Source organism: Saccostrea cucullata, unplaced genomic scaffold (assembly GCF_032062105.1).
Source record: "Saccostrea cucullata isolate Sc308-1 unplaced genomic scaffold, CSIRO_AGI_Scuc_v1 ctg3439, whole genome shotgun sequence".
NCBI lineage: Eukaryota > Metazoa > Mollusca > Bivalvia > Ostreida > Ostreidae > Saccostrea > Saccostrea cuccullata.
In genome coordinates, this window is record NW_026933021.1 from 1 (window position 1) to 27768 (window position 27768).

Sequence of the window (27768 nt, forward strand, 5' to 3'; positions counted from 1 at the left end):
GGTAGATAGGACTGTCCAAATCTAGTATTTCTAGCTTTGGACAATAGGTGTAACGGAGAGTGGCAGAGTTAACCCCCTTTGTTCATTTTCCCTCAGTGTTCAACTTCAAGCATATATTGACTCAATTCATTGATCTTCCTGGGGTTGCAATGAATATTTTCTTTTTATCATATGATAAAGTATAATATGCAGTGTGCAGTATCTTTTCTATAAATATAATTATAAACTGTAAAATTGCCGATCTCTTATTAATTTATGATTTTTTTTCCATCTTCAGGGAAATGGTCATGAGCGGGATTTCATGAATGATGAACGAGTTTACATAATGGATGTATATAACAGAGGAATCTACCCTCATGATGGCTTTGCAAAACGTAATGCTAATGTTAAACCCAATGCTAAATAAACTCTACAAAGTATAGAATTGTTGCATAAAAAATCTTAAGAAAAATAATGAAGATTCTAGAGAAATTACATGCATATAAATAACATGCATATTAAATTAATGTGTGAAATCAGGGATAATATGTGCACAGTTAGTATATGTACAATATATCATGTGTTTACAGGAGCTATAAAAAGGAAAGTGGAACTGTCTCACTTCACTGATGATACAACCTACCTAGCTCTTGTGGACAGGTGAGAATCTTCTTGTTTACCTTTATAGCTCAGCTGATACGAAGATTTAGATGAGATTCTATGATCAGAATCTGTGTGTTGCCTGTCGCCATTCAATTTGTCAGCTGAACAGCTGTCTATGTTACAACATGTTGAACATCTATTGTTTACCAATGTTTTACAATTCATAATAAAACACATACAGTGATCATAGTATAAAAGATAGTTTTTTCAATGTTAATACATGTATATGAATAATTTATGGAGAGATTTTATACATATTATTAAATTAATTTTATATGAGCAGTCATAATTATTGCAGGATAATTTACTCCTGACATGGATGATGTACAGTTGAACTTTGATATCTCGAACTCTGAAATCTCGAATACCATAGATATGTCAAAATGAATTGCAAGTCCCAACCTCTGATTCTTGAATTATTTTACTCTGGGTATCTTGAATCCCCATTTATCTTGAAGTTTATGCTTGGCCTAAAAGTAAATACAATCCAATTGAGTTTTTATGATATTGAGATTTGACTATATTTATTTTGGCAGTGTTGCAACAACTTTTTCTCCCTATATTAACAAAGAAAGCCTGACTTTTCAGACACACTTCTGAGGCCTTAGAGGAGTTCCAGCCTGATGCTGTGATCTACAATGCAGGGACGGATATACTGGAAGGAGACCCCTTAGGGAACCTCTCAATTTCGGCTCAGGTTTGGAATGTTCTAATTTTTCTAATATATACACATTGCCTTATTTTATTCAATACATTACTGAAGTTCAAAAAAAGAACAGTTGTGAATTTCATCACTGATTACAATGAGCTACTTTTTGTCTTGGTAAATTTTATTAAAAGATAAAAAGGTTACCTATAATAAATAGTATATTCCTATAAACTGTATCCCTGAAAATTAAGCATGATATTTTTAGGGAATTATTGAAAGGGATAGACTTGTGTTCAGTCATGTACGAAGTCGAAATATTCCCATTTTTATGGTGACTAGTGGAGGATATCAACGAAGCACTGCACGGATCATTGCAGACTCCATCCTTAATCTTAAACAGCTGGGACTAATCGGCTGCAAGGAGGCAGAAAATGCCCCAAAACCTCGTATGTAGCCATGTGTTTGGATAAATAAATGGCCTTCAATTTTTAAGAAATTATTAGTTTGTTGTTTTTTTAAACTACTTAAAGAGAAATATTTTCACATTCTTTTCTAAATGTAAATCCTATATATAAGTTTTATTTTAATTTCTTCCATTTTATTTGTAGTATTTGTTGTTATTTGTTGTGACTGTATGCTAAAGATAAAAAGCACAAACGAAAAAATTAAATGATGCATGAATTGATGTATGTTTTGTGAGAGATTTTGAATAGAAATGCCATAAATAGTGAATTCCTAGAATTTAAAGAAATTGTATGCTTCTATTGGTGCAACAACTTTGTGCCGTTTTACATGTAACTGTACACATTTTATGTCATTTCTATAAAATTGAAAATGCTACAGTTATGTTTAATTGCATTATTCAGTTGATCTGTATTAAACTCATTTTTTAAGTTTGTGTTTTTTATCGGTATGTTAGATTGAATTTTATTTTTAAAGCAAACATCTAAGAAACTTTAGATAACAGTAATAATACTGTATGATTAAGCTTGTACAAACATTTATCCCGGTAATTGCTTTTGTAGCTTTCTGTATTTACCAAAATTAATTTTGTGTTTCAGCAAAAAAGATTTTTTAGTTATATCTAATGTCTACAGATCATAAAAATAAGGTAAAGTTGTTTTCATTGATTAATGATTCAAATGTTTTTGTGTACTCATACAATGTATTCTGCTTGCATGATTTATATTAAGTTGTGTTTATATTGAGGGTAAGATTTTTATTTGACATGTAAACGTTTCAATTCAATATCTTTAGCAGGTATATTTCATTTGGAAAAATCTGTTCTTAAAATTGTTTGCATTATTAAATGCTTTAAAGTTAAGTGGCCTAATTTCTTACATATACACCTGTACATGTATGTATTCTGAATGAAGAATTTGAATACTTTATTTCTTATTTTTGTTACAAAATTCTACAAAACTTTGACAAATTGAGAAATTACCCATCATTATAAAGTGTACAGAAATGTCTGGATTCCTATTTATCTTGAAAATGTGTCAGATCCAGATGTGGCTTTTTGCATGACAATTCGTTCAAGCTAAAATGATCACAATCTGTTTTTTGAATTGAAGTCCGAGTATCATAAAATTGGTCTATGAAAAGGCAAAAACAGAAAACAAGTGATTTGTCGAATGATGCTACAAAATATTTATTACATATTGTGCTTTTAAGATCACCAAATGTCCACTACCCTGATATAACCTATAATACTATTGTTTCACCTTGACACAGATAAGTTACAATGCTTTTTGTTCCTTATGCTCCAGGGATAAGAATTCCTAGGAGTCAGAGTGAAGGATTCCTGGCCAGAATAAAAAGAAACTGTCAATCACAACCAGAGACCAATCCAATTGAAGCAAATTCAGGGGGATGCTCCTCATTGGCTGAAAGTTGAAGGAAGGATATGGATCTATGAACACACTGTGATATTAATTTTATTTTATCTTGATCTCATGTTTTAATATATGTTTTCTCATTGAAGAGCTATATCATTTTCAAAAATTGTAATGGTTATATTCTAGACAAGGGAACTTTTCATATGTTGTGAAGTGTAAATTGCATATATGCTCCATGTGTCAGTGAATTTATGCCCAAAGACTTTTTTTTTGTTTCTTGTTTGAACATGAACCATTCCACACCAGTGCTGAAAAACTCATACATTGATTTTGAAATGTTGATGTTGACAGATGTATTGTGCAATATTAAGTTTCCATGATCATATAGATTGTATGTTACACTAGTTTTTAAAGAAAGAATTATATTAAAAAGAGTCGATTAACAATGTTTGTTTGTTAGCCAGTTTGACCAATTGTTTTATTACAGTGTACATATTATAATTTCACTGCTTACATTGAATTTAATGTATATATATTTTAGGTCCATTATCTTATCAAAGTTCAGTGAAAATAAAAGCCTGGTACAGTGGACCCTCATTTATCCGGACGCTTTGGTTCCCAATCAATTTGTCCGGATATGTGAAGCGTCCGGATACCTGAATCACCAGTTAAACAAGACAGCATTACGTTTTAAAATTCCGTTCCTATAAAAAGATGTCCGGATACTGAAGCATCCGGATATCTGGCGTCCGGATATCTGAAGGTCCACTGTACATGTACTACTTGGCACATACAGTATTAAAATAATATCACAGGGGGGAAATGTTATGTTTAAGTAATGTAAAAGTAAATGGTTATCTAGCATAAAAGAGTTTAGAATTAGAATTACAATCCAATACATGTATTATTATACTAGAGTTTCCTAATGTGACAGGTAAATGCCCAGCAAAACATATAAGCTCTAAAATGTATGTAATGTGTGAAAAAGAAACAAGTATGGGATTGTGTTTGCCTATGTACGTGTAATATTTCATGCATGCTGAACAAAAGTTAATTACATAGTGTACTCATAAGACACTATTCTGTTGCTAACCAAGAATTTATAATAAATAAAATATATAAGGTCAAGTAAATTGTTTGCTTTTATACATATGTTTGTATAATAATGAATCATACCATATACAAACATATTACATCATTCAAGTGTTGAAATTAATAACCAATTGTTCAAAAGTTGTGGCTAAGGTGATTATTATTAATAAATACAAAATTCTGAAAAATTGGGTCAAACGAAGGTCAGGAGGTCATAAAATTGTTGGCCCAGTGTATCCAAAGAAAAGTCTTGTCAAACCAATATACATATATGTGTGAAATATGGAAACCCTAGCTCTTAGCTACCAATCATTAGGCCATGCAAAGTTAATTACTTGGTTCTCAGGCCTTTTTTCAAGAAATATGATGAGGGAGGGAGGCATTTTTTTTTTTTTTTACTTTGCCCCCAAAACATGATGAGGCAGCTTTTTACATTGTACAAAACCTCAAAAAATGACGAGGGAGGTGATTTGGTGTTTATATTTTATTGATTTAGCAATAAAAAGGGTCAATGAGGCACCCTTGGAAGAGATGAGGGAGGGCCTGAGAACCAAGAAATTAATTTTTTTTTGCCCAAGTTATTTGTTAGGTTAAATTTTTTGCAAACAACCAGACACATAGCGGGACAGACAGATGGACAGACCAAAAGAATATATGCCCCCAAATATGAATAATGGAGGCATGAAACAAAATTATGGCTTGATAATCCTAAACTTCACAGTGTGATTTTGAGGATCTGTTCATTCACATCTTTGAACAGTTTTTAGCTCACCTAAGCCGAAGGCTCAAGTGAGCTTTTCTGATCACTTTTTGTCCGTCATCCACCCGTCCGTCTATTAACTTTTCACATTTTTGACTTCTTCTCATAAACCATTAGGCCAATTTTAACCAAACTTGGTACAAAGCATCCTCAGGTGAAGGGGAGTTTTAATTGTTAAAATGAAGGGTCAAGACTCCTCACAAGGAGAGATAATCAAGAAAAGACAAAAATAGGGTAGGGTCATTAAAAAAATCTTCTCAAGAACCACAGGGCCAGAAAAGCTGAAACTTATGTGGAAGCATCCTGGGGTAGTGTAGATTCTAAATTGTTCAAATCTTGACCCCTGGGGGGTGAGCGAGGCCACTGTAGGAAATCAAAGTTTTACATAGAAATATGTAGGAAAAAACTTGAAAAATCTTCTTCTCAAGAACCACCGGGGTGGGAGCATCCTGGGGTAGTATATAGATTCTAAATTGTTCAAATCATGACCCCCGGAGGTTGGGCGGGGCCACAATAGGGAATCGAAGTTTTACATAGAAATATATAGGAAAAAACTTTTAAAATATTCTTCTCAAGAACCACTGGGCCAGAAAAGCTGAAACTTATGTGGAAGCATCCCGAGGTAGTGTAGATTCTAAATTGTTCAAATCATGACCACCAGAGGTTGGGCAGGGCCACAATAGGTTTATATCAAAGTTTTACATAGAAATATATAGGAAAAAAATTTAAAAAGTCCTCTTCTAAAGAACTACTGGGCCAGAAAAGCTGAAACTTATATGGAGCATCCAGGAGTAGTGTAGATTCTAAATTTTTAAAATTGTGACCCCCCCCCCCCCCCCCCCCGAGGCCACAATAAGTATTGCAAGGGGACAAATCTGGTAAAGCTAGAACAGCATTACCAAAGTTACTCAGGTGAGCAATGTGGCTCATGGGCCTCTTGTTCTAGTGGTTACATGTACCAATCATTGAAAATGAAATGAATATAGTAAACTCAATATTAACTTCTTCATACAAAAAAAAAATATTTAAAATCTACCCCACCCCCAAAAAATTTCTCTTATGCAGGGTTCTTAGGATATAATCAGGTATGATTTTACTGAGATTATATATAGAATTCCAAATGAGATCATGGTGACCTATTTTTAGTTTGGTAGAACACAATACAATGATTTCCCTATCCTTAAAATAAGTTTTCACCTAAACCCAAGAAACCAAAACATGTCATCATAGAATTATTTAAGATTACTATTACGCAAGTATCATTTACAAAGATGATTGGAATTAATATAATACTTCTTTGTTATTTATATGTATCGCCATAGCTATCCCTGCACACAACATTTTCTTTGATAATTTGGAATTTCAGTAGATCATGAAATCCCGTTACTCTGATCATACTTGACTATCAGTGAAGAATGAAACGCATTGTAAAATCACTAGTTTTCAAAGGGTCAAACATTCAAGGTTTGAAGAAATTTTATGAGTTTGTGAAGGTTTAATTTTGTGATTGAACAAATTGTTGCATAATCAATGCATACATGTACATTTTGTGGTTAACATGAATTATTGAATCTTTTCATCATGAGCTCATAAATAAATAAAAAAAAGAACCCTCCGTAAGACAATCAGCAATTTCATGGAATATACCAAAAAAGCATCAGCATTCATACTGGAAAAGTCAGGTACTTGTAAATATAGGACCGACTGATTGTTGCCCATGTCAGTTTCCATTTTAGATTAATTGTATGTTGTTTAACATCCCTTGAGAATGTTCCACTCACATGGAAACGCCACAACTTGCCATGGAGAGCTGCAAATTTTGTCCTGTACTCAGCACTTATGGCCTTTGAGCAGTGAGGGATCTTTTTTATGCCAGCATCTACTGTGACACGGGACCTCCGTTTATACGCTTTCCCTGTCCCACAGTGATCCGCAACGTATGGATCAACTCCTTACTTTGCGAAACTAGAGCAGATCCTCTAACCACTGCACCATGGGTTGACATTAGAAAGGTAGACTTCTGACAAAAGCTAAAGATCCAACCTTACCGAGAAATTCTTCTACTATCCTTCTCTGGTGACTTTCAAAAGTATACTCGGAAAAGTCATTCAACTTCTTGCAGTTCGTTGAACATGTCCTTAATACAAACTCAAATGCTTGAAATATACCATAATGCATGGATAGGCATTCATCAAATTATTGGAAAGAATCATTAAAAGTAAGACATGGTTTACTGTTTATTATTATTTTTCTCAAGAGATTTGTCAGCAAGTGTTTCAGACATGAATTTTGCTTCAAGGATAAAAAAAAGCTATGTTCTATTACAAGATATAAATGTACATACTGTTTGCAGTTCAACATGCAGTGTAAGCATTTTATGGTATCTTTGATACATCTAGTCACACGATCAGAAGACTTTACAAAAATATTAATGATTTAATCCATAACTTTTGTTGCCTTATATGAACTTTAATTACCATTGTAGTTTTCTTCCTCTTTTCTTTAAATTTTTGTGTTATGGGATAGAGTAACTTTTTCTTGGAAACAAATGATACATAAAACTTCACAATGAGGTCCAATGGATATACATGTAATATGAACTCTCAGGTTGATACAAATGTGAATGTTGATAAAGCTTGCATGGATGAATTCTAGTGAAACCTAAGTCCTACCAACAGAGGGACGTGCATAATTAGTGATGATTTACATACATAATGCAATGAATGTAAAAATATGGTTAATCACTTAATGATTTAGACAATATTTAATCATGGACAAAATAATCTTATGACTTAACCAACAATAAATAATGGAACAGTTCTATGGGAGTACCAATAATTGCCACCGACACAGTGACAATGAAGATTCCATCATCATTGTATGTTGTAATATTATGTTTACACAGCTATCACTTTCAATCAACTGTATGAAATAAAAGAAACTTTAGAGTGCGGTTGAAAGATGGAATTCATTGCTCAAGAAATGGCCATCAAAGTTGAAGCATTCATTGGCAATAAGATATAGTAGCCAAAAGTAAAGCAAAAATGCTGCCCTTTTTTACTTTTCAACATTTCAGTAAAACTTGATGATTTCAATATATAACCAAGTTTATTGATAACCCATAAAGAAAATACATGTATGAAAACATAAAATAAAGCAGCAATCATTGGCACTCGCTCATAGAACTAGATTAAAAATTCCTTTAATGGCCCTAAGACAAACATTCCTCTAGTGTCTAGTGAGGGGCTTCATTCCCCTCCCCCTCCCTCTTTTTCCGTGGATCCGTTCACCACTACGGGAGCTCCACTAGAACCATTCACTGGCGTCTTCCCTTTCGTGGGCTCTTCTTCTGCTTCATCATCATCTTCTTCTGCTGCCTCTTCATCCTCACCATCTTCAATCACCTCAACACCATCATCTGAACAAATAAGCAAAATTTATTTTTGAGGCTCTTATATATGCCTTAAGTATGCACTTTAAGTATGGTGGAATATATTTTGGTGGAAAATTTATGACCTTAGACATACTGTAGATAACCAAATTTTCGCGCCACCTTTTTTTTAGCAAGACATAACTCTTTTTTAGCAAGACATAATTTTCAAGAATCGTTGTTTTTCCTCTAAATAATCATAAGGAATACTTTTATATGGGAGAATGAAATTTTTGCGAGCTCATTGTCTCGCGGATTACATGAAAATAAAGTTCTTGCAGATAAAAAGTGTACAGTAGCATAAATAACACGTAATACCGCATTTAAAAAAATTTACAGGACTTTATTTCGGGTGTACATTTACTGTACAATGTTTGACAGAGATGGATTTTTCAGAAAATTAGTGCAGATTTGATTTAGCCTTTTCTAAATGTGCTTAAAATGAATACACATATACAAGCATAAAACTGTCAGCAGATCTGAAAATGCTTTCCATGAAAGGTGCTAAATTCATTAGGATGTGTTGACAATGATCTAGATTTAATCATTTAACTGATGCCCTACCTTCATCATCTCCTCCCACAGAGTCTAGAGTCTCAAATTCTTCCTCATCATCTTCAACTTCATACACTTCTTCACCTACAAATCAATAGTTATACTGTTTTGACAATTCCAACAATAATTTCTTCATCAAAGGCTTTTTTAAAAAAAAAAATACCTCTCTTACCAAGATTTCTACAAATGAAAATGTTTCAGTAAAATATCCAAGTAATTTATGTTAAAATAAATGTATCTAATTTTCTTTGTAATTAAAATGAATAAGTGTTTTCCACTGAAAACAGTTCAAAATGCACACTTTGTTACATTAATTAGACAATGTATGGTACTCACTATGTGACCTCATACATTGTATGATCATAATGTTGTCACAGTTTTGGGTCTAAAAATGAAGATTCTGGAGTGAAAACAGAAATACATTCAATAGTGGAATTCAAACATTGTTGGTTTCTGATGAAATTCTTACTTGGCAAGTGGGCAATATTGATTGTATACTGCTTAACGTCCCTCTCAAGAATTTTTCACTCATATGGAGACGCCACCACTTGCCACTCATATGGAGACGCCACCACTTGCCGTTAGAGAGCTGCAAATTTTGTCCTATACTTGGCACTCAGGGCCATTGAGCAGGAAGGGATCTTTTTGTGCCAGCACCTACTGCGACATGTGACCTTTGTTTATACAGTCTCATCCGAAGGACCGGTCTCAAAGTCCCACAGTGGGATTCAACCTGCGACGTAAGGATCAACTCCTTACTTCGCGACTCTAGAGCAGACGCTCAAACCACTGTGCCACGTGGGCGACATGGCAAATGGGGAAATAACATCCTTAAGAGTTGGTTACCCACAGACAAAATTACTAGATTCGAGAGTAGGCAAGTGGTTATTTACAACCCCTCAGAAATTTCTTTAAAAAAAATTACCATCTTCATCATCTTCATCTAGCACCACCACCGAGTCATCCAGATCTTCACCTTCCTCTCCTTCATCTTCCTCCTCCTCTTCCTCACTGAAATAAGAACACAACAATGAAATGCAGTCTTGTAAATCAAAACACATAACAATGCCACTCCTCAGTCAAGAGATGAATAGAAACTACATGATTACCCCCCTTGCTGTCTTGTAAATCAGTACCTATTTTACCCATCAAACAATGCCAGTCCTCATTCAACTTCAAATCAAAGAGAGATGATTAGATTTTACATAATTATCTCCCCTGCAGGCTCGTAAACCAGAATACATATTATTCATGTATGATATACAAAAACTACCAGTCCAAATTCAGTGTTGAATAAATTAGATGTGAATGCCCCCTTCCCGCATTAGGAAACCTTGGGTTGCAAATACCATTTTCATCTCATTGTATTTGACCCTGACTAAATGCCTTTAAAATACACAAGAAATAACCATTTTCTGTAACAGTTAACTTTCATCTATTACACCAGCTTTTCGTCAAAGTTAACAGTTGAGAGTTTTGTGGCAGAGTGCCAAATATACAATCCCAAAAGCAGTAAGCAGAACAATTTCATCTAATATGTTTTTACTGTGTGGACATAAATTAATTAATACATAAAAGTCTATCATGATTTTTTTTGTCAGTAAAAATTGCCAGTATTTTACCAATCTCACAATTAAACATTTCTAAGCATGACAGATCTGAATGCACTGACTTGTTTGACCAATAACATCTATAAATATAACCTTTAATTTTTTTCTTTTAAATACTATATGATATATCAGAACACTAAATTGTACATCAGAACTTAGGTTTACGGTTTACCTCACTCCATTTTCATCCATATCAATTTCTGGCGCCAAGTAATACTGAAGGGGGTTGGGCCACATGTCATCTTTAATCACCTGTTGTAACGATAAGGAAATCATTGAATTAAATCACACAAAAATATTATTTTAAAAGTTATATTGGGATGAAATTTCCATTCAAGACCTTCTTAAAGCCAGTTTCTGCTGATTTTTTGTGGTTTACAATTCTGGCATAAAATATTTTTTGTAAATTAAGTATTGTATATTCCAATTGAGACCTAATTCAACAATTTAATTTTACAATGAAACTTTAACACTTTATTAAGCAGTATTTCAGTCATGCATGCACATGTAATAACCCTTTCTTCAGCAGAATTTAATATTCAATGACTTTTCGACTCACAATACGTATTTTCATGTGCATGAATCAAGTTCCATCCACATTTGCAAAAGTTTTGTCCCTTTGCCGTGTCAACCATAAGATCACAAGAGATGTTTATAAAACACTTATGCCCCCCTTCCCCCAAATTGAAATTTTTCCAAGTCCAAAAGGGAATAGCTCTGTCAAAAATGGTGTGATTGTACATGTACCCAAAACAGAACTTGACCAAGATAGTCATCTGATAAATCTGTATACCAAATTTCATTTTAGTATGTGCAACCTCTGCAAAGAAAATGAAACTGCAAATAATTGGAATTTTTCTAAGTCCAAGTGGCATAACTCTGTCAAAAATGGTGCGATCATACCCAAAATATAACTTAACCTAGATATTCCTCTGATAAATCTGTATGCTATTTCATTTCAGTATGTACAACGGTTGCAAAGGAAATGAATGAAAACTGCAAATAATTGGAATTTTTCTAAGTCCAAGGGGCATAACTCTGTCAAAAATGGTGCGATCATACCCAAAACATAACTTTTCCTAGATATTCATGTGATATATCTGTATACCAAATTTCATTTCAGTATCTACAATGGTTGCAAAGGAAATGAATGGAAACTGCAAATAATTGGAATTTTTCTAAGTCCAAGGGGCATAACTCTGTCAAAAATGGTGCGATTATACCCATAACAGAACTTGATCTAAATATTCATGTGATATATCTGTATACCAAATTTCATTTCAGTATCTGCAACGGTTGCAAAGAAAATGAACGGAAACTAAGTGGACTGACAGACCGACCGACAGACAGCAGCAAAGCAATATGCTCTCCCTTCTTCGAAGGGGGGCATAAAAAAGGAGAATCAACATTTCTACTTTTTATGCTACCAAACATTCTGGTTTGCTTTGAAAATCTCCTATGCATAATTTTTTTATTCTTTCAATGTAAGGGTAACTAAATCCTACTTGAGTGATCACAGATGGACTGACAGACAAATGGACCAGTCAAAAACATTATAACCACATTGACAACATAATATGCTTAACAGACAAGGAGGTGTTTTAGGACACTCAAGATGCATGATGAACAGATTTTTTTTTTATAATCAAATAACAAAGTTATAAACCCAATAACTACAGAGGCTACTGTGAGGATTCTAGTGGTTTTGGGTGGCATTCAAGGGCCTAACTTTTAAAAAGTGTGGATTCAACTAATCAAACAATCTGATCAGCATGTAAAATAATGCTCTACCGCCCCTACCTCAGCTATATCATCTGCGGAGGGATCGTTAACGTCGTTAAACCAGGCGAAAAATGTCCTCCCACTCCCGCGCCGCCTCTTCCGATTAGTCTGCTGTTGCGCCCTCTTTGTCAGATCCATTCCCTCTTTCCAATTTATTTCCGTTGAATTGGATTCAGGATCCCCTTTTACAAATATATGTAATACATAATTTCAGTTTGTCAAAAAATATGTATCAATATACACTCAGTTTACAACACAATATAATTCAAAGATGATTTGCAGTACATAGTATAAATGTAATGTACAACATTCAGCAACCAATTTTTAATTTTAAATTTTTTTTCCAATAAGAGTTCAGACTTGATATTATAAAAAAAATAATTTTTTACCTGTGTTAGCCAGGTGAAATTCTTTCGAAATTTCCTCATTGCTGAAGTAAGGATTGCTTGAAAATTTAAAGCTGATTCTGTAACCCGATTTAATATCATCAAACTCCTCTACACTGACCTAGAAAAATAAAATCATACAGCGGATCATCACCTCCAAATTTTACTTTTGGTCTTACAAATATTAAGTAGCAGACCACATACATAGTCTGAGAACTGTTTTATTATCCAAAACGAATGCTGATTGTACAGACACAGAGAGCAAATGGTAAATATTATCAATTCCAGTGAAGTTTACAATTTTGCATTATATCACAACCTATTTTGACAGCTGCTCTCGAGGTATCTTAACTGCAAGCTGTACACTCTATTGGAATTGATAATAACTAGTTTTTGCAAGAAGATTACATGTTTGTTTCCTAGAAGGACAGGAGGTGGATTTTTGCAATTTTATGAAATATTAACATGATTACATTACTAAATATAATTTGGAACCACAATAGAGTCTGGAACTCTGACCCAAAGCTGGGGTTGCTGTTTCTATCCATAACTTACTGTAGTTAAGTAATGCAGACATTCTTCTTCCTCTTCATCAAGGATAGCAGAGATCTGTGGGTGGTTCATGAACTAGAAACAGCTAAGGAACCATTTTAATCAATAGAAAGGCTTTAAAAACAACTTTTATGTCTTATTTTTTTTTTCTTCACTTATATTTGCATGACGAAACCAAGTTCAGAACTCTCTGGATTATTTGTGCTTAATGCGTAAAATAAGATTACCTGTCCCTTTTAAGTTTGATTTACTGACAACACAATAAAGGAACGAATTCTACCTCCCAAAAAATTAATTAGTGCACCTCGAAAAACTAATGGGATAAATAAGATTTAAAAGCACCCAAGCATAACAATTGGATAAAAAATGATGAAATACAGGATACTGAACAGTATTGGACTGGATTTTTTTTTTTATCGGTTCAAAAATCTTTTTTTTTTTGCGTATCTATTTTCCGTTTTTATCCGATTGACATTTTTTTTACGTCTCCATTGCACCTAAGCCGTTTTTATCCGATTGATTTTTTTTACGCCTCAGTTATAATGACGCTTTATCTTTCCCCCAAGTACTATTAAAACGTCTTTGATATTTACATATTTAGAGATGGTGTCCGAGAAGGTTGTGGGAAATATTGACTCTGTAGTTCTGTCAGTTACAGTGAATTTGATCGAAAGGAAAAACATTTTAATTACTAGTCCGAAATACTGTGCGTCAGTTCCACCTTACAGATACATGGTATGATGTTTACGAGATCGCTACAGAATTGGTGGCAGACGAAATTCCACGTTGGATGATGGCGGATTTGCAGCTAATTAATAATTTTAAACTATTAAAATCTTAAACCTCGTATATATCACACCCACGAAACACTAGATTAGTGTGGAGTCAGTTATTTGAGGTATGTGGCTGATGAGAGTCACTTTCTACGAAAAAGTTTGCCTAAAAAGAACTGATGTGTTCTGATATTTGAGCAATAAAAGATTGAATTCATTTAGAATGCTTTAATTTTCTTGTTTGATTAGTAAGGTGAAATCTGAGACATAGTTAATACCTCCATAAAATCGAAATTTATTTCTGACATTTTGTCTCAACCAAAAAAAAGCCTACCTACCTACTCACACCTAAAATGATGAGGCGCGTTACCGCAAAAAATAATTTTTTTAAGGATGGCCTGACAGCATCAAAGAATGGTAAGAGAGCAAATTTTTTAAGAAAAATGTTATTTGATAAGAATGCTAACAGATTGTATTGAATAAGTGCATGGTGGGTAAAAGTGAAATGGACGATTTAAAGAGTGTTGCATTCCCATTCGCATTGCTAACGCATAGCTCATGGCTTGGTGATCAAATGATTTCTCGGTGACTTTCATGATAAAATTGCGATCTCCTGTGGTGATGCCTTAACAGTTCATGCATGTATTTCAGGTCCAGGAAAATCACTATATTTAGTTATATAGCTAAATCTACCTATATAGCTTTATTTACCTATATAATATAGCTTTATTTAGCTATTTCAGAGTAAATTTCTGTTTTATGAAAAGCAGACAAAAAGTCGCATAATGAGGCTGTATAATTAGTTTTCAACTTTGAAATGGACTGACAACAATTCACCAAAAACCCGCTTTTAAAAATGTTTCTCTTTTTGTGCAATTGCAATCAAAGATCTAAAATGCTTGGGGCTATGTATAACAGTTAATCTGTGATCTAGCAGCTACTTTAACAAAAGAAAAGCAGTTTTGGTCAACAAGATAATTGATTGGTAATAATTCAGCACAATGCAAGGCAATCACACTTAGTCATGCCCCATCGCACTTCCAGTGATGGACAGCTATCCAAACAATAGAGATGCATATTTTGGTTAAAAGTGTTTAAAAGAGGCAATGTCTTTACTATCTATGCCCTAGGTTGTTTTTATCAAACCTTTTTAAAAAAATATCAGCCATAATTTTCAAGCGACTTTTTGTCTGCTTTTCATAAAACAGAAACTTATTCTAAAATAGCTAAATAAAGCTATATTATATAGGTAAATAAAGCTATATAGGTAAATTAAGCTATATAGCTAAATATAGTGATTTTCCTGGACCTGTATTTCAACACTTCATAAAGGATACAGCAGTAATCCAAAAGTTGGAAATGTTCTTGATCATTTCATTGCGCTTTTCATAATGTGGTTTCCTAAGTTTGTTGTACTTCTGTTCTACTTTCAGGATTTCTTCACTGGCTTGCTCGTTCAAGGCATCAATTTCATTTTGACAAGCATCAATGTCTTCCAAAACCTTTTGTGTTGCAGGATCAAAATCCTGACTTTGATCACCTTCAAATGATGAGTCAGTTTTGGACACTTTGGCCCGCTTTGCAGGTGAAGCTTCTTCTGCAGACATACCTCACAAGTAATTTCCTGCAATATATCTAATCAGAACTCCTTTTTAACTTTGTTTTTCACAAATTGCGGGAAGATGCACGCTTACTTTCCGACTTCCCAACACTTCTAAATGAAATCTATTTTGATTGGTTGATTTTTGGTACCGGAAATGCAAAATCGTAAATAGATCCAATCAAAATACATATAACAAAATCATGTTCGGACTCTCTGTTTACATCCGGGAAACTTACTTGTCAAACAAAATGGCCGACGAAGAAACGACAGACCGCGAAGATGCAAGTAATTTGTCTGGAAATAATATCTTTGAAATTCTTCAAAAGCAGTCAAAACTTGATGTGTCTATGCCGCAGGTATGTGTTAAACTTGAAGACATAGCTGACATAAACGGAAAAGGAAAGAAAGATCAATTTTTATTTCGTAACCTACCAGGACTGCATGCGGCACACGCTGTTGATACGATGTGTGTTTCATCAGACAACAAATATGATTCAAATGTGAGTGAAGATTCGTGTTCGTCCTTTGAAACAAGACGACCACACTTAACAGTGTCACAGCAAGGCGGTCCGATTCCCGATCCATGCATCAGTCCCGACACTGGTAAAAGAAAACGCATACAGCATGATTACAGACGTCTGTCAAATTCTGGATATCTTGATGATTATGTTTGTCGTGAAGGGAGGTTTTCAGCAACAAGTGATTCAGATGTTGGAATCTCTCCATCACCTCCTAAGGTCAAAGTTAAACCAGTCGTAAATGGGACACCGACAGGATCAGGTAAAGGTCAGTATATATAGTCCTAAATGTAGTACTAGTAGTCAGGTCTGGTACAAACACTAAATTGTGTATTGTAATGCAATTATTTTAATATGTGTAATGGAGTGACCATTGGGGCGATCGCAGTTATACCATCAAAAACACTCTTGAAACATTGATCAGCTACTTCAAACATCAAGTCGTATGAGACATCTCGACTAGCTGTGACATCTATGACATAACGGAGGTTGTCGAAGCTTAGGCCTAGAAAAAAAATATGTTTGTTTCCGCTTTCCCGACCGACCCTAATTTATAGTGCCGACCCTAAAATTTTTTTTAATGCTTTTGTCCCATGAAGTGCAAGATTTCACCCAGGGAATTATAGTCTCCAACTTTGCAAGCTTTTCAAGACAGAAAGAAGTTTGAGTCACCTTTCTATTATAAGTTTAAGTCACAGAAATGCTTGAAAACACCATTTCTTTTGTCATTAATGTTACTTCTATACACGTTTTGATTAAAGAAGTTGGTGATGGAATGACTGTCGCCGACAATCGATTGTCGGTCGTTAGAAGCTCTTCAATGCTACTAATCGATTATAAAATAAATGTCGCCGACATCGCTAACAAAAAATGAAATTGTCATACTTTAATTTTATTACCAAATCCAAGTGCAAAGAGCATAAAAGTAGCGATGAATGTTGAAAACATGAAAGGATTCCGTGTCTTGTTGATACTTTTACCGCCATGATTAAATATGGGGTCAGACTAAAACCAGGAAACGGTGATATTGCAAGGTTTTACTATATACAAAGGAAAACATAATTAATTTAGTCAATCTTTAAACGTAATTAGAATCAGAAATACAAGTCTTTCTTCTGGATAACTACTTTTAAAACTTGCAATTTTAACTAATTAAAACTAAATAAAAGAAATAGATACATGTTTAAATGAAAGGTGGGACTAATATCAGTAAAATACCCATTACATGGACTTTATAAAAAAAATACATTCCCATTCTGTTTTTAATAGTCCTACATTGTTTAGAGTAAACAAAATATTATTTTCCACTTAAAAAAAAGAAATTTCAATTAACATTTTTGAATATTTTATGTATGTAAATGAGTTTTTTGTAAAAGTCTGACAGAAATCTGAATTAGTTTTAACTTTTCTATATTAATTTCATTATAGTTCAAAATTTCGATTATAATCGATTATTAATCGATTATGCCCAGCCGATTATTACCGATAATGATTCTGATTTTTTTCCGATTCCCCATCATTAAAAGAAATAAAAAAAAAAATTTCAAAAAAAAAAAATTTGCCTACCTACCTACCCTATATTTTTTCAGCCTGAAAGCGGAAACAAACATATTTTTTTTCTAGGCCTTACGGAGACAGCTTAGCGTCTGACTAAAACTATAAACCTAGTGCAAATTTTGAAGAAAGACATTGAAGACTTTTTTCAAATTGTTTTTAAGGTTTCCTCAAACAAAAAGCGTTTTATTTTTTTTATGTAATTTTTTATTCGCCATTATCGCTTGGAATCCTGGTAGCTATGGAAATTCTTGGTAGGTTTCACACAAATATTTGCCTGACGTATGTACAGATTTCATTCCAAATGTCCTTTGTTCATGTTGTTCTTACACATTAGTCTATTGTGCTCGCTGCGCTTGCTATGAAACACATTATGATTTACTAATAAACAGATATTTGGTGCAGTTAAATGAATATTTACAGAGAGTGATCTGAAAGCTTTTGATTGTAATTTCATAATAGACCAACTAATACAAATTCTCCATAATGTTTCATGTAATAAAACACAACAAAAAAGACATAAAAATCAAACAAAAATGCATGAATTGCATTAGAATAGGAATAACTATCTTAATTGTTTATATTTGGGTCCGTTAATGCTGATTTTACAGTTGCAAACAGTTGCAAAGATCCTTAACTGGCTATGTTGATGTGTACTGGTAAAACTCGGTTTGGGAGTCCCGGACTGTAAAATCAGCATTAACCAGCAGTGTTGAAATTTTGAAAATCACTCAGACATTTGGTCTGACAAAGTCAAATGTTTTATTGCACCAATCAAAGTTTTGTCTGATTCATGTACCTTATTTTGACGCTAAGAAAGAATTAAATAATAGCACAAAAATACCCTTTATTGATATTATTTTCAACAGTAGTGCTGTGCGATATTACCATTTAACGGTGTATCCAGATTTTATTCTTCACAATATGTGTCGAGCATTATTTCGTGAATACCTGTTTGGGTTTGATATATGCCATAATGTTACAAAGAGTTCTTTGCACTTTTTCAAGTAAAATATGACAGCAAATGACGCCAAATGTCACCAGAAATGAAAAGACATCAGCAATTACATGAAACTCCTTCAAGTTAAAGCTGTATCTGACTATTGCAAGGTGATTCTAAAAGTTCTTGTGCCACAACAAATTCTAGCTAGCCACTTGCCCCTACACAACACGATCTGGATCAGGCAATGTCAACTTTAGAATACATGAACATTTGAGCCAAAATCTGTGTGGGAGTGAATTACTTGTACTATTAAATAGATAAGGAGTTTAAGTACTCTCCAAATATTTTTTAAGAATTGAGAGTGATACTCAATGATACAATTTTGCAGCTTTATAATTCTTGTTTCCATACATGTTAACCTATTGTGATGAAAAAGAGGGAGATTCAGACCTCAAAAGCGGTAGCATTGCGCGCGTGTTGTTTAACGCTTGGATTATCTATATCTTTCATGTAATATACATGTATATTATAAGCCTTAAATGAAATCAGGTACCTACACTAATTAATCTTAAATATCAACAGCAAAGAAGAAGACAGAAACACCTTAAGTTTGACATAAATTGTACAAATTCAAATATTTTTCATGCTCATCATTTTGCTTGGATTGGCTGCTTTACTTAGCCTTGTGAAGAGTGATCTTTGATGATATAGCCTAGAGGCAATAATTCAAAATATTCATTCAGTTTTTAAACAAAACAAATGATAAAATGGTTTAATCTAGATCTAAAACAAGTTCCTATCTTTCGTTATATAAATCAGATTTCCCGCGATGATCGAAAACGAAAGTAGAGATGTGCCACATGCATGGCTTGGTCAATCGAGTGATTTCTATTGACTTTATTGATAAAGTTGTGAGCTTCTGTGCTTTTAAAGACGATGTCAAATGTTTTCATCTAATTCTTAAAAGCTCTATCTCCTTTTTCATGGCAGGGATGTTGATTAATTTATCGTAACCAATGTAATCACTGGTAGTCTTGTGTTGTTGTCGTTGTCAAATCCGTGCTTGAAATCTAAGTACAAAAAAGCGTTTGTATGATTCCGAGTCAAATCACGCGATATCTAGCGAGATTTTATGAGAGTGGCTTCAAAAATGGATACCCAAGCGAACCAAAAATACTTAAGACGCAGCTTTTGTAGAAAAGCGGTAGATTTCTGCATTAAATCGGTAGGCGGGAGATGGAGTGAAAAAGCGGTAGACTCCCGCCTAAATCGGGAGAGTTAACATGTATGTGTTTCTATGGTCACAACTCACAAACAATGTGTTATTTTCAGACAACATGTTTTTGAAAATGGGTAAAATGAACTCAATTGGTTCAGCAATCAATAGCCAATCATGATCCAGAGCAATGCATTCATTCAAATATTTTTTTTTTCAGTTTCTTCTCCTGTGAAGAAAGAGATCCCTGTAACCAATGGAGGGCAAGACTTTAAGGACAGTCCGGTCAAAGTGGAACCACCTGCAGAGACCCCAGACAAGAAGAACCACCACTCTCACCCTAAACACCACAAGCACCACAAACATAAGCACCACAGTGAAAAAAGACACCACCCAGATCTGTACAGCCACAACAGAGACCAGGGGGCATCCCCAGGGAAAAACCTCAAAAGTGAAATTACAGAATCTCCCCAGAAGACTTATGTACTAAGTCGTGATGATGTCACAAATACAATCAGGATATCGTCCAGTAAGAAACGGATCGTTAATAATTGTGGGGTGCAGGTGAACCTTAAGCGGAGAACTGAAAACAAATATGTGCAGGTGAATTTGTCAAAAAGGCATGAATCAGCCGGGGTTCAGACCACAGAGAGAGTGAGTGTGAATGGACATAGCATCAAGCCTACGGCAATCACTGGTCCAAGGGTCTCCAGGGGTGTCCAAACTCAGGCATCACAAAGTCTGGAAACAAAAACGCAAAAATCAGCTGAAACTCATCCAGAAACTAAACCACAAAAAACAGCTGAAACTTGTCCTGGAGTGTCAGAAGTAAAAGAGGAACATAAAAAAACTGAGATTTCAAGGGATTCCAAAATTATGAAAGCTCCTTCAGGCAAGGTTTCGGAAGTCAAAGGAGAGCACAGAAGGACTGAAAAATTGATGGATTCTAAATTTGTCCCACATAGCAAGGACCTATCAATTATCAAAGATAGCCCTTTGGTGAAATCAAAATATAAGAATCTTATGCATTTGGAGCAGTATCCAAATGGTGGTGCATTGGTTCTTCACGCGTATCAGAATGAGATATCCAGACTGTCACCTGATCAGATGGAGGAATTTGTGAGGGATTTCTTTGACTTTGTGTATGGGGAGACCACAGAGGGAGTGTCTCACTGTGTTATGGGTATTGTTCATGATGCTTTAGCTAACATGCCAGATTTCATTGATTACTTTGCAGAAAATCATCCAGAAATCACTGTCAAAGCAGGTGTTCTGGGAAAATCAGACATAGAGACAATGACCATGTCAAAATATCAGGAACAAATGGTAAAGTCCTATATGAATGGTACTTTTCGATGTGGCCCACTTTTACAGATCAGTTTAGTGGGGACAGTGCATGAGGAGGTTGGAGGGTACTTCCCAGCTTTTTTAGACATTCTGGAAGCTGACCCCTTTCTGAAGGTTGTCATGCCCTGGGGGAATCGTTCAGTGGTCCCAGACATGCCCAGGAACCGCAGTAATGACGGCCCCATTCTGTGGGCTAGGCCAGGAGAACAAATGGTACCCACTGCTGATATGCCAAAGTCACCGTTCAAACGTAAAAGGTGAGAATTTTAGCTTAGTTAGAAGTGAATAATCTTGGTAATTGTGGATTAAGGGTATCAAGGTAAATGTTTTTGTAAGAAAATTGCTGATACAATTTACATTTTATTTGTGGATAGAATTTGAAGATGGCAAACAGTAATTAAGCACAAAAGTGCATTGCAACAAAACAAATTGAAAGCAGAGTAAAAACTAACCTCAGTATGCTCAATAGCAAAGGTGGGATCAGGTGTCATGGAGGGGAAAGCTTCTCTTGTCATAAAGTTAAACAGACAAACAGAGAAAATCTATAGGCAATTCAGTGTGAAAATATACTATAGGCCAAATTATTTGAATGAAAAACTTCAACATTTGCTTATTTTATTTTCATGTAAATACTAGATCACTAAATTTTTGGACACATTACATGTAAATAGATAATGGGTGCAGTAAAGGTTTTATACAAAACTTTCAATATAAGGTCTTACTTTTAAGGGACAAATTTCATAAAAGTCTGTGTTACGTCACTGAATTTAACAGTCAACAATTTTAAAAAAAAACTAAAATTAAGGATATTTCAATGGACAATTTCACTCATGAAGTTTATGTGACTGTATAATGTATAATGTTAGCTCTTAGAGATCTTTTTTTTATAATAGCAAATCTGACATGTTTGAATAAGGCAGTAAATTATCATTACAGAGGACTAAACGAGTTAAAGAATCTCTCCTATCTCCCAAGAGCCTCGGAACCGAGGGAAAATCTGGTAGAGGATCGAACCAGGTGCCATGCTGACCATGTGGGACACGGATTTGACCGGATGACCACTGCGGCTGTAGGGATGCTGAAGGCAGTCAAAACCAGAGAAGAAGGGTAGGTACATTAGATAGGTAGAAAAGACAAGGGAAAATATAAGTCGGTCACTGTAAACTAAAGTGCTAATAATGGAGGAAATCAGATAGACAGAAACATTCCTTCTAATAGACAAGCTGGTTTACCTGTTGTTACATGTATTTTAGGAATGGACCGATTTTTAAAGTAAATGTAAAAGATATCTTTTTTTTTTTTTTTCCCTTTTGAATAGGATGGAAATTTACAGATGTAACAGTTGAATTCAAGATATGATTAATAGTTTTAAATATCTAACGTACTGTAAAATATACTTAACACATTTGTAGACATTTTAGTAAATAGTAGTTATTTGGTAGTGATGTGATAGCTGCTACTTGTTGGTCATCTTGACAGTGTACAACAGTTGCTCTTTTCTCTTCAGCAGCTGTGATTCCCGCGTTGTTAAGGATGTGATTTGCTTTCATTCAGGAGACTTTGTACAGCTTGTGGACAAATTACAGTTAGATCTTCATGAGCCACCTGTGTCACAGGTAAATAATGCAGAATAATTGGTAGTGATCAATGAAATTGGGAATAATTATACTAAATCATGCAGAATAAAGTGAGAGTTTGTATGTATTTGATGTCAAGATTCAGAATCAATGAAATGAATATCAGTTAGAAAATGAATGCTTTTTTGAAGAATATTCATAAATGTTTAAATACCATTGACCTAAAATGTTATAAACTTAAACAAAACTAGCAATAAATATGTTAAAGGGACAAATGAAAAATCTTGGATAAGGCAATTCATTAAGGACTAAGAAATCACTTACGTGTGTAATATTTGTTTCAGTGTGTGGCATGGGTGGAGGATGCTAAATTAAACCAGCTACGCAGGGATGGAGTTCGCTATGCAAGGATCCAGCTTAGGGACAATGACATTTACTTCATTCCCCGTAATGTTGTGCATCAGTTTAAGACTGTGTCGGCTGTCACCAGTATCGCGTGGCACTGTCGACTCAGTCACTACTATCCAGATCTGCCTAAGGAAGAAGAGATGTCAGAAGAAACAAGCACCAAACCAACAGGATCAGAGGACAAAGCCAAGAGTGTCCCAACAGAAACAGTACACTCGCAAAAAAATCATTCAACAAACACTCTGGAAAAGAAGGAGAGGATTCATTCATCCCACAGTCTGGAAAAGAGGGAAAAGACAGGGAACCATGTGACTCATGTGAAAAAAGACAAGGGCCATTCTTCTGGGACTCCAGATAAGAGAGACAAACTTCCTTCCATAGGCACTTCTGGTACCTCAACTGGTACCCCAGATAAGAGAGACAAAGTTCCTTCCACTGGCACTTCTGGTACCCCAGACAAAAGAGACAAACTTCCTTCCACTGGTACCTCTGGGACCCCAGATAAGCGAGATAAAGTTCCCTCAAGTTGGACCCCTGATAAGAGAGACAAAATTCCCTCTACTGGCAGGTCTGGGACCCCAGATAGCAGAGACAAGGTTCCCTCAACTGGAACTCCTAAGAAGAAGGACTCTCATAAACATCAATGTACAGGAGAGAGGAGCTCCGAAAAATCTCATAAACACAGCAGTTTAACAGAAACTCCAGAGAAATCCCACAAACACCACTCCAGTTCATCCAGTCATTCTGAGAAGTCCTTAAAGAGATCCCATGAAGGAATATCAGACAAGGATGGAGAAGTTAAAAAGAAACATGTTAAAGACACTAAAAAGGCACTGAAACATATAAGTCTCACAGAAAAACTTCATAAACATTCTGTTTCCAAGTCTAGTCCCTCAAAAAGTCACCATCATAGAGAAAATTCCAAAGAAAAATCGTCCAAGCATCACTCCGATTCACCAAAGCGGGAACACAGTGACAAGTCCAGAAAGCATCATTCTAGCTCTTCAAGTAAAGACAGCAGGGACAAAACACCTGTAAAGAGACCTATTTCTTCTGTGGATGGTTCTGGAGATTCCACTCCTGTGAAAATGTCCAAAACAGAATGGCAGCATAATTCTGAAAAGACCCCAACAAAATTCCCAATATCTTATTCAAGTTCTGGAGGTGGAAAGGATGGAAGTCATCACCAAGCAACACCTGATAAACACAGTCATACCTCAAGTCAGTTGGAGAAAGCTCACCCCAAACAGACATTTAACACCGTGAGAGACAATGTTGTTACCAAAGAAACTGTGAGTGAGAACATGGTTACAAATGAACCTCAAGGTGCAGAACACAAGGTGAAAAGTGAATTTGAGTTAAAGTTACATCAGGAAGGAATAAAATATGATGTTCAATCTCCTAGCAGGAAATCTGAGGAAGAAAAAATCAACATGGCCTGTGTTAAAAATGAGAATTCTCTTCATCGGGGTGAAAGTACTGCTTCACACAGTGAAAAGATGGATGCCACAGAAAAACAAGATGACAAAGAAGTACCAGACAAGGACAAGCCTGAGGAACAGAAGCTTACAGAGAATCCAGCTAATACTGATTCCTGTCCAGTTGTGACCGAGGAAAATACCTCATCTGAAAAAGAAGTAAAAGACTCCACTTTTTCCTCCACGTTCATGGATCTTCAGAGTAGTGGCAATGTGGAGAATCCTTTATCAAAGGAGTTGGTGGAAAATCCACCTGTCCTGGAAAGCAGTGGAGAAGTATAGCAGATTCTGTACAGAGAGACACATTGAAGGTTGTTCCTGGGTATATTTATAACCTTTTTCTATCTGTGTGTTCTTTCTTGTAAAGCTTTTCTCCCCTCAAGTTCTGACTCTCAATTACCTTACAAGTTATGTTTAACTGGAGGGAAATCCACCTTTTCATTCATTCTCACTGTACAAATGTAAAAAAAAAGACTGTTTAGTTTTAGTCAAGACTGAAATGGTTTATTTTAGTCTACTTACCAAAATCATTATGGAAAATGTGATTATTTATAAATGTGTTACATCTTATGATCCTGGGTTTTTTTTAAATCCATAGTTAAATATTGCCATGTAAAGATAAAAGGAAAAAAAATAACATTTGTAATTTTTCAGTCAAAAATTGCATAAGTACATTTCAGGTTACTCTTGATTTCTACATTTGTACATAGCCATGTTAGAATGTAAGAAAAAAAAAACTGCTTTAATTTACATTTTATCAATGATTTTAAAATTTGATTTTTTTTTTACACAAAGGCAGCTACCTTCTCATAGTAAATTGTTTTAATTGCAAGACTTCTATTCTAAAAGATAGATGTTTATATTATAATCATGTACACTATTTTCTGTCAAGGTCTCTCTACAATTGAAATGGACTTCATAAAAGCAATTTTATTTGTTTATATGTCACAAATTAATATGATTATACCATGTGTATTTCATTTCTCTCAAGTTGTGTGTATTCAGCATGTTAAATCTAAATCAGTCCAACATTATAAGGTCTAGGTGAATCAGTTTCTGTCCGAAAAGTGATTAGCATGTACAAGGTTTACTGTTATATTGACCATGTTGACAGTTATTTTAAAATCTGGATACTAATCATGCTTATGACATTGTACTGTAAACCAACAATAACTCATGTCATCTTTCATTCGCTATTTATTATTATTTCCAATTTGTTAGTTAGAAATAGATATGTGACAATTAATTTTTGCGACTTAGGAAATATTTTCTATAAAACGTACAAAATAAATGGTTCACATCAATGAATATTCGCAAATTCAAGTAGGGTTCAAAACTTGCTGATATATATCACAGGGGAATGAAAGTTGGTTTACAGTATTTTTCCAGTGAAATCATGCAAATTTAAATATATTTATGATGTCATTTCACTAATTATGAAAGATTACAAAGATCTCTCTATATGTTATTTGTTTACTTATGTAATTTGTTTACTAAAGGAATGATATGATAAGAATGTCTTCTGTTTAAAATCTAAAATTAATTTAAAAACACAACTTTTATAAGCTCCAAGAAAAAGAACAGGTTTAATGTACATATTTGAAAACATAATTTCCTTTGCACTGTTCTATTAAACAAGCTAAAATGTATATAAATAGTATATAGGTTTTTGTCTCAAATATTTTTTTTTCTTTTGAGATCATGAAGTGCTACTTTGAATAATATTTGAAAAATGTCTGATGTTATTAAATAAACAACATAAATATACAATTCAAACATTTTGTCAATATGATTTTTTTTTGCATTAACAGTATTTGAAAGAGTCCAAGACTTCATGGCACCCCCCCCCCCCCCTCTCCAAGTTCTCAAGGCAGAATGAATAAAAAAAAAAATATTACAAACTTGATCTGTAACACATCAGGCTATGGGGTAACAAAAATGAGAAGAATGCAGCATGGATCTTGGTCCCACTTGTCCACTATGTAATCCTCTTGTAAAATTGACCAGACTGAGATATCATTTGTATCTCATAAGTCTTTTAAGTTTCATGGCTCCAGGACTTATATTCGTTAATTTGCTAAAAATACATGTAAGTTTAATATCTGCTAGAAACAAGATATCCTTGTCAAACACTGATGTCCACTCTAATAACAAAGCCTAGGTCAAAGTCTGAATGTAGGTTAAACTCCAATGTCATGTAAGGACTGTGTGTCAGAAATGTTGATACCCAAACAAAGGTCTTGTCAAAAGAAAAATATGAAATGATTTCGGGGACTGGGGAATAGTATTTTAAATAATTATTCATTTTAAAAACTACCACTGTATGAAAGGGTTAACGCCAACCATTCAAAGATTATTTGCCAAACTGCAAGTTTTTCGATAGTAGGTCAAAAACAAGGATCATTAAGTCAAATGAACTGAAATATAATTGTACATGTGAATAAATTACAATGAAAGCCACAGTACCAACCTTTTACATGTCATGGCCAAACTTTAAAGTTTTTCATTAAAAGGTCAAACCACAACGTCACCAGGTAAAAATACCTAAAAATGGATTTTGTCGAAAGAAATAATGTGAAATATCAAATATGAAAGGCCTAGCAACAGACGTTCAAAAGTTTTGACTAATGGATATTTCTGAAGTTTTCCAAAAAGTGGACAGATTTCAAGGTCAGGAGGTCAACTGTTGCTACCATACCAACATTCTACTCACTAGCTAAGAATTCACTATAGAAATATGAAAACCAAACCATTCAAGGTTAAAGTTTTTAGCTCACCTGAGCTGAAGAATTATTCAAAAAGCTTTTCCTCAAGAAAAGCAAAGCTGTGATTGGTCATATTTATATGGAAGCAGCCTCAGGTAGTGTAGATTCAATTTTGTTCAAATCATGACCCCCGGGGTAGGGTGGGACCACATTGGACAATTGAAGTTTTTCATAGGAATATATATTAGAAAAAAATCTTCTTTTTAGCTCACCTGAGCCAAAGGCTCTAGTGAGCTTTTCTGATCAAAATTTGTCTGTTGTCTGTCGTCGTCGTACATGTTGTAGTCGCC

At 34.4% G+C, this 27768-nt stretch overlaps 3 protein-coding genes across 4 annotated transcripts; 2 read left to right on the plus strand and 1 right to left on the minus strand.

Moving 5' to 3' along the window:
• Positions 1–271: 271 nt before the first annotated feature.
• On the plus strand, positions 272–3707 carry LOC134237028 (histone deacetylase 11-like; the record flags this gene model as incomplete). Its single annotated transcript, XM_062719111.1, has 5 exons — positions 272–374; positions 570–639; positions 1231–1339; positions 1557–1737; positions 3061–3707. Coding segments are annotated over 5 exons (591 nt in total), but the record flags the coding sequence as incomplete, so codon positions are not given.
• A 3498-nt stretch (positions 3708–7205) lies between these two features.
• Positions 7206–15793, minus strand: LOC134237027 (protein SET-like). Its single transcript, XM_062719110.1, has 8 exons — positions 15407–15793; positions 13300–13371; positions 12748–12865; positions 12377–12540; positions 10749–10828; positions 9892–9977; positions 8976–9050; positions 7206–8399 (listed from the first exon to the last, which is right to left on the minus strand). The coding sequence occupies exons 1-8, from the start codon at positions 15674–15676 to the stop codon at positions 8230–8232; spliced, it is 1035 nt and encodes a 344-aa protein (XP_062575094.1). The 5' UTR covers positions 15677–15793; the 3' UTR covers positions 7206–8229.
• A 79-nt stretch (positions 15794–15872) lies between these two features.
• On the plus strand, positions 15873–26429 carry LOC134237026 (uncharacterized). Of its 2 annotated transcripts, none has more exons than XM_062719109.1 (5): positions 15873–16452; positions 20124–21507; positions 22187–22357; positions 22758–22866; positions 23172–26429. In XM_062719109.1, the coding sequence occupies exons 1-5, from the start codon at positions 15873–15875 to the stop codon at positions 24993–24995; spliced, it is 4068 nt and encodes a 1355-aa protein (XP_062575093.1). In that variant the 3' UTR covers positions 24996–26429. The 2 variants fall into 2 exon arrangements, with proteins under 2 accessions (XP_062575093.1, XP_062575092.1); XM_062719108.1 differs by having other exon boundaries at positions 15873–16458; positions 23172–26428.
• Positions 26430–27768: the final 1339 nt, after the last annotated feature.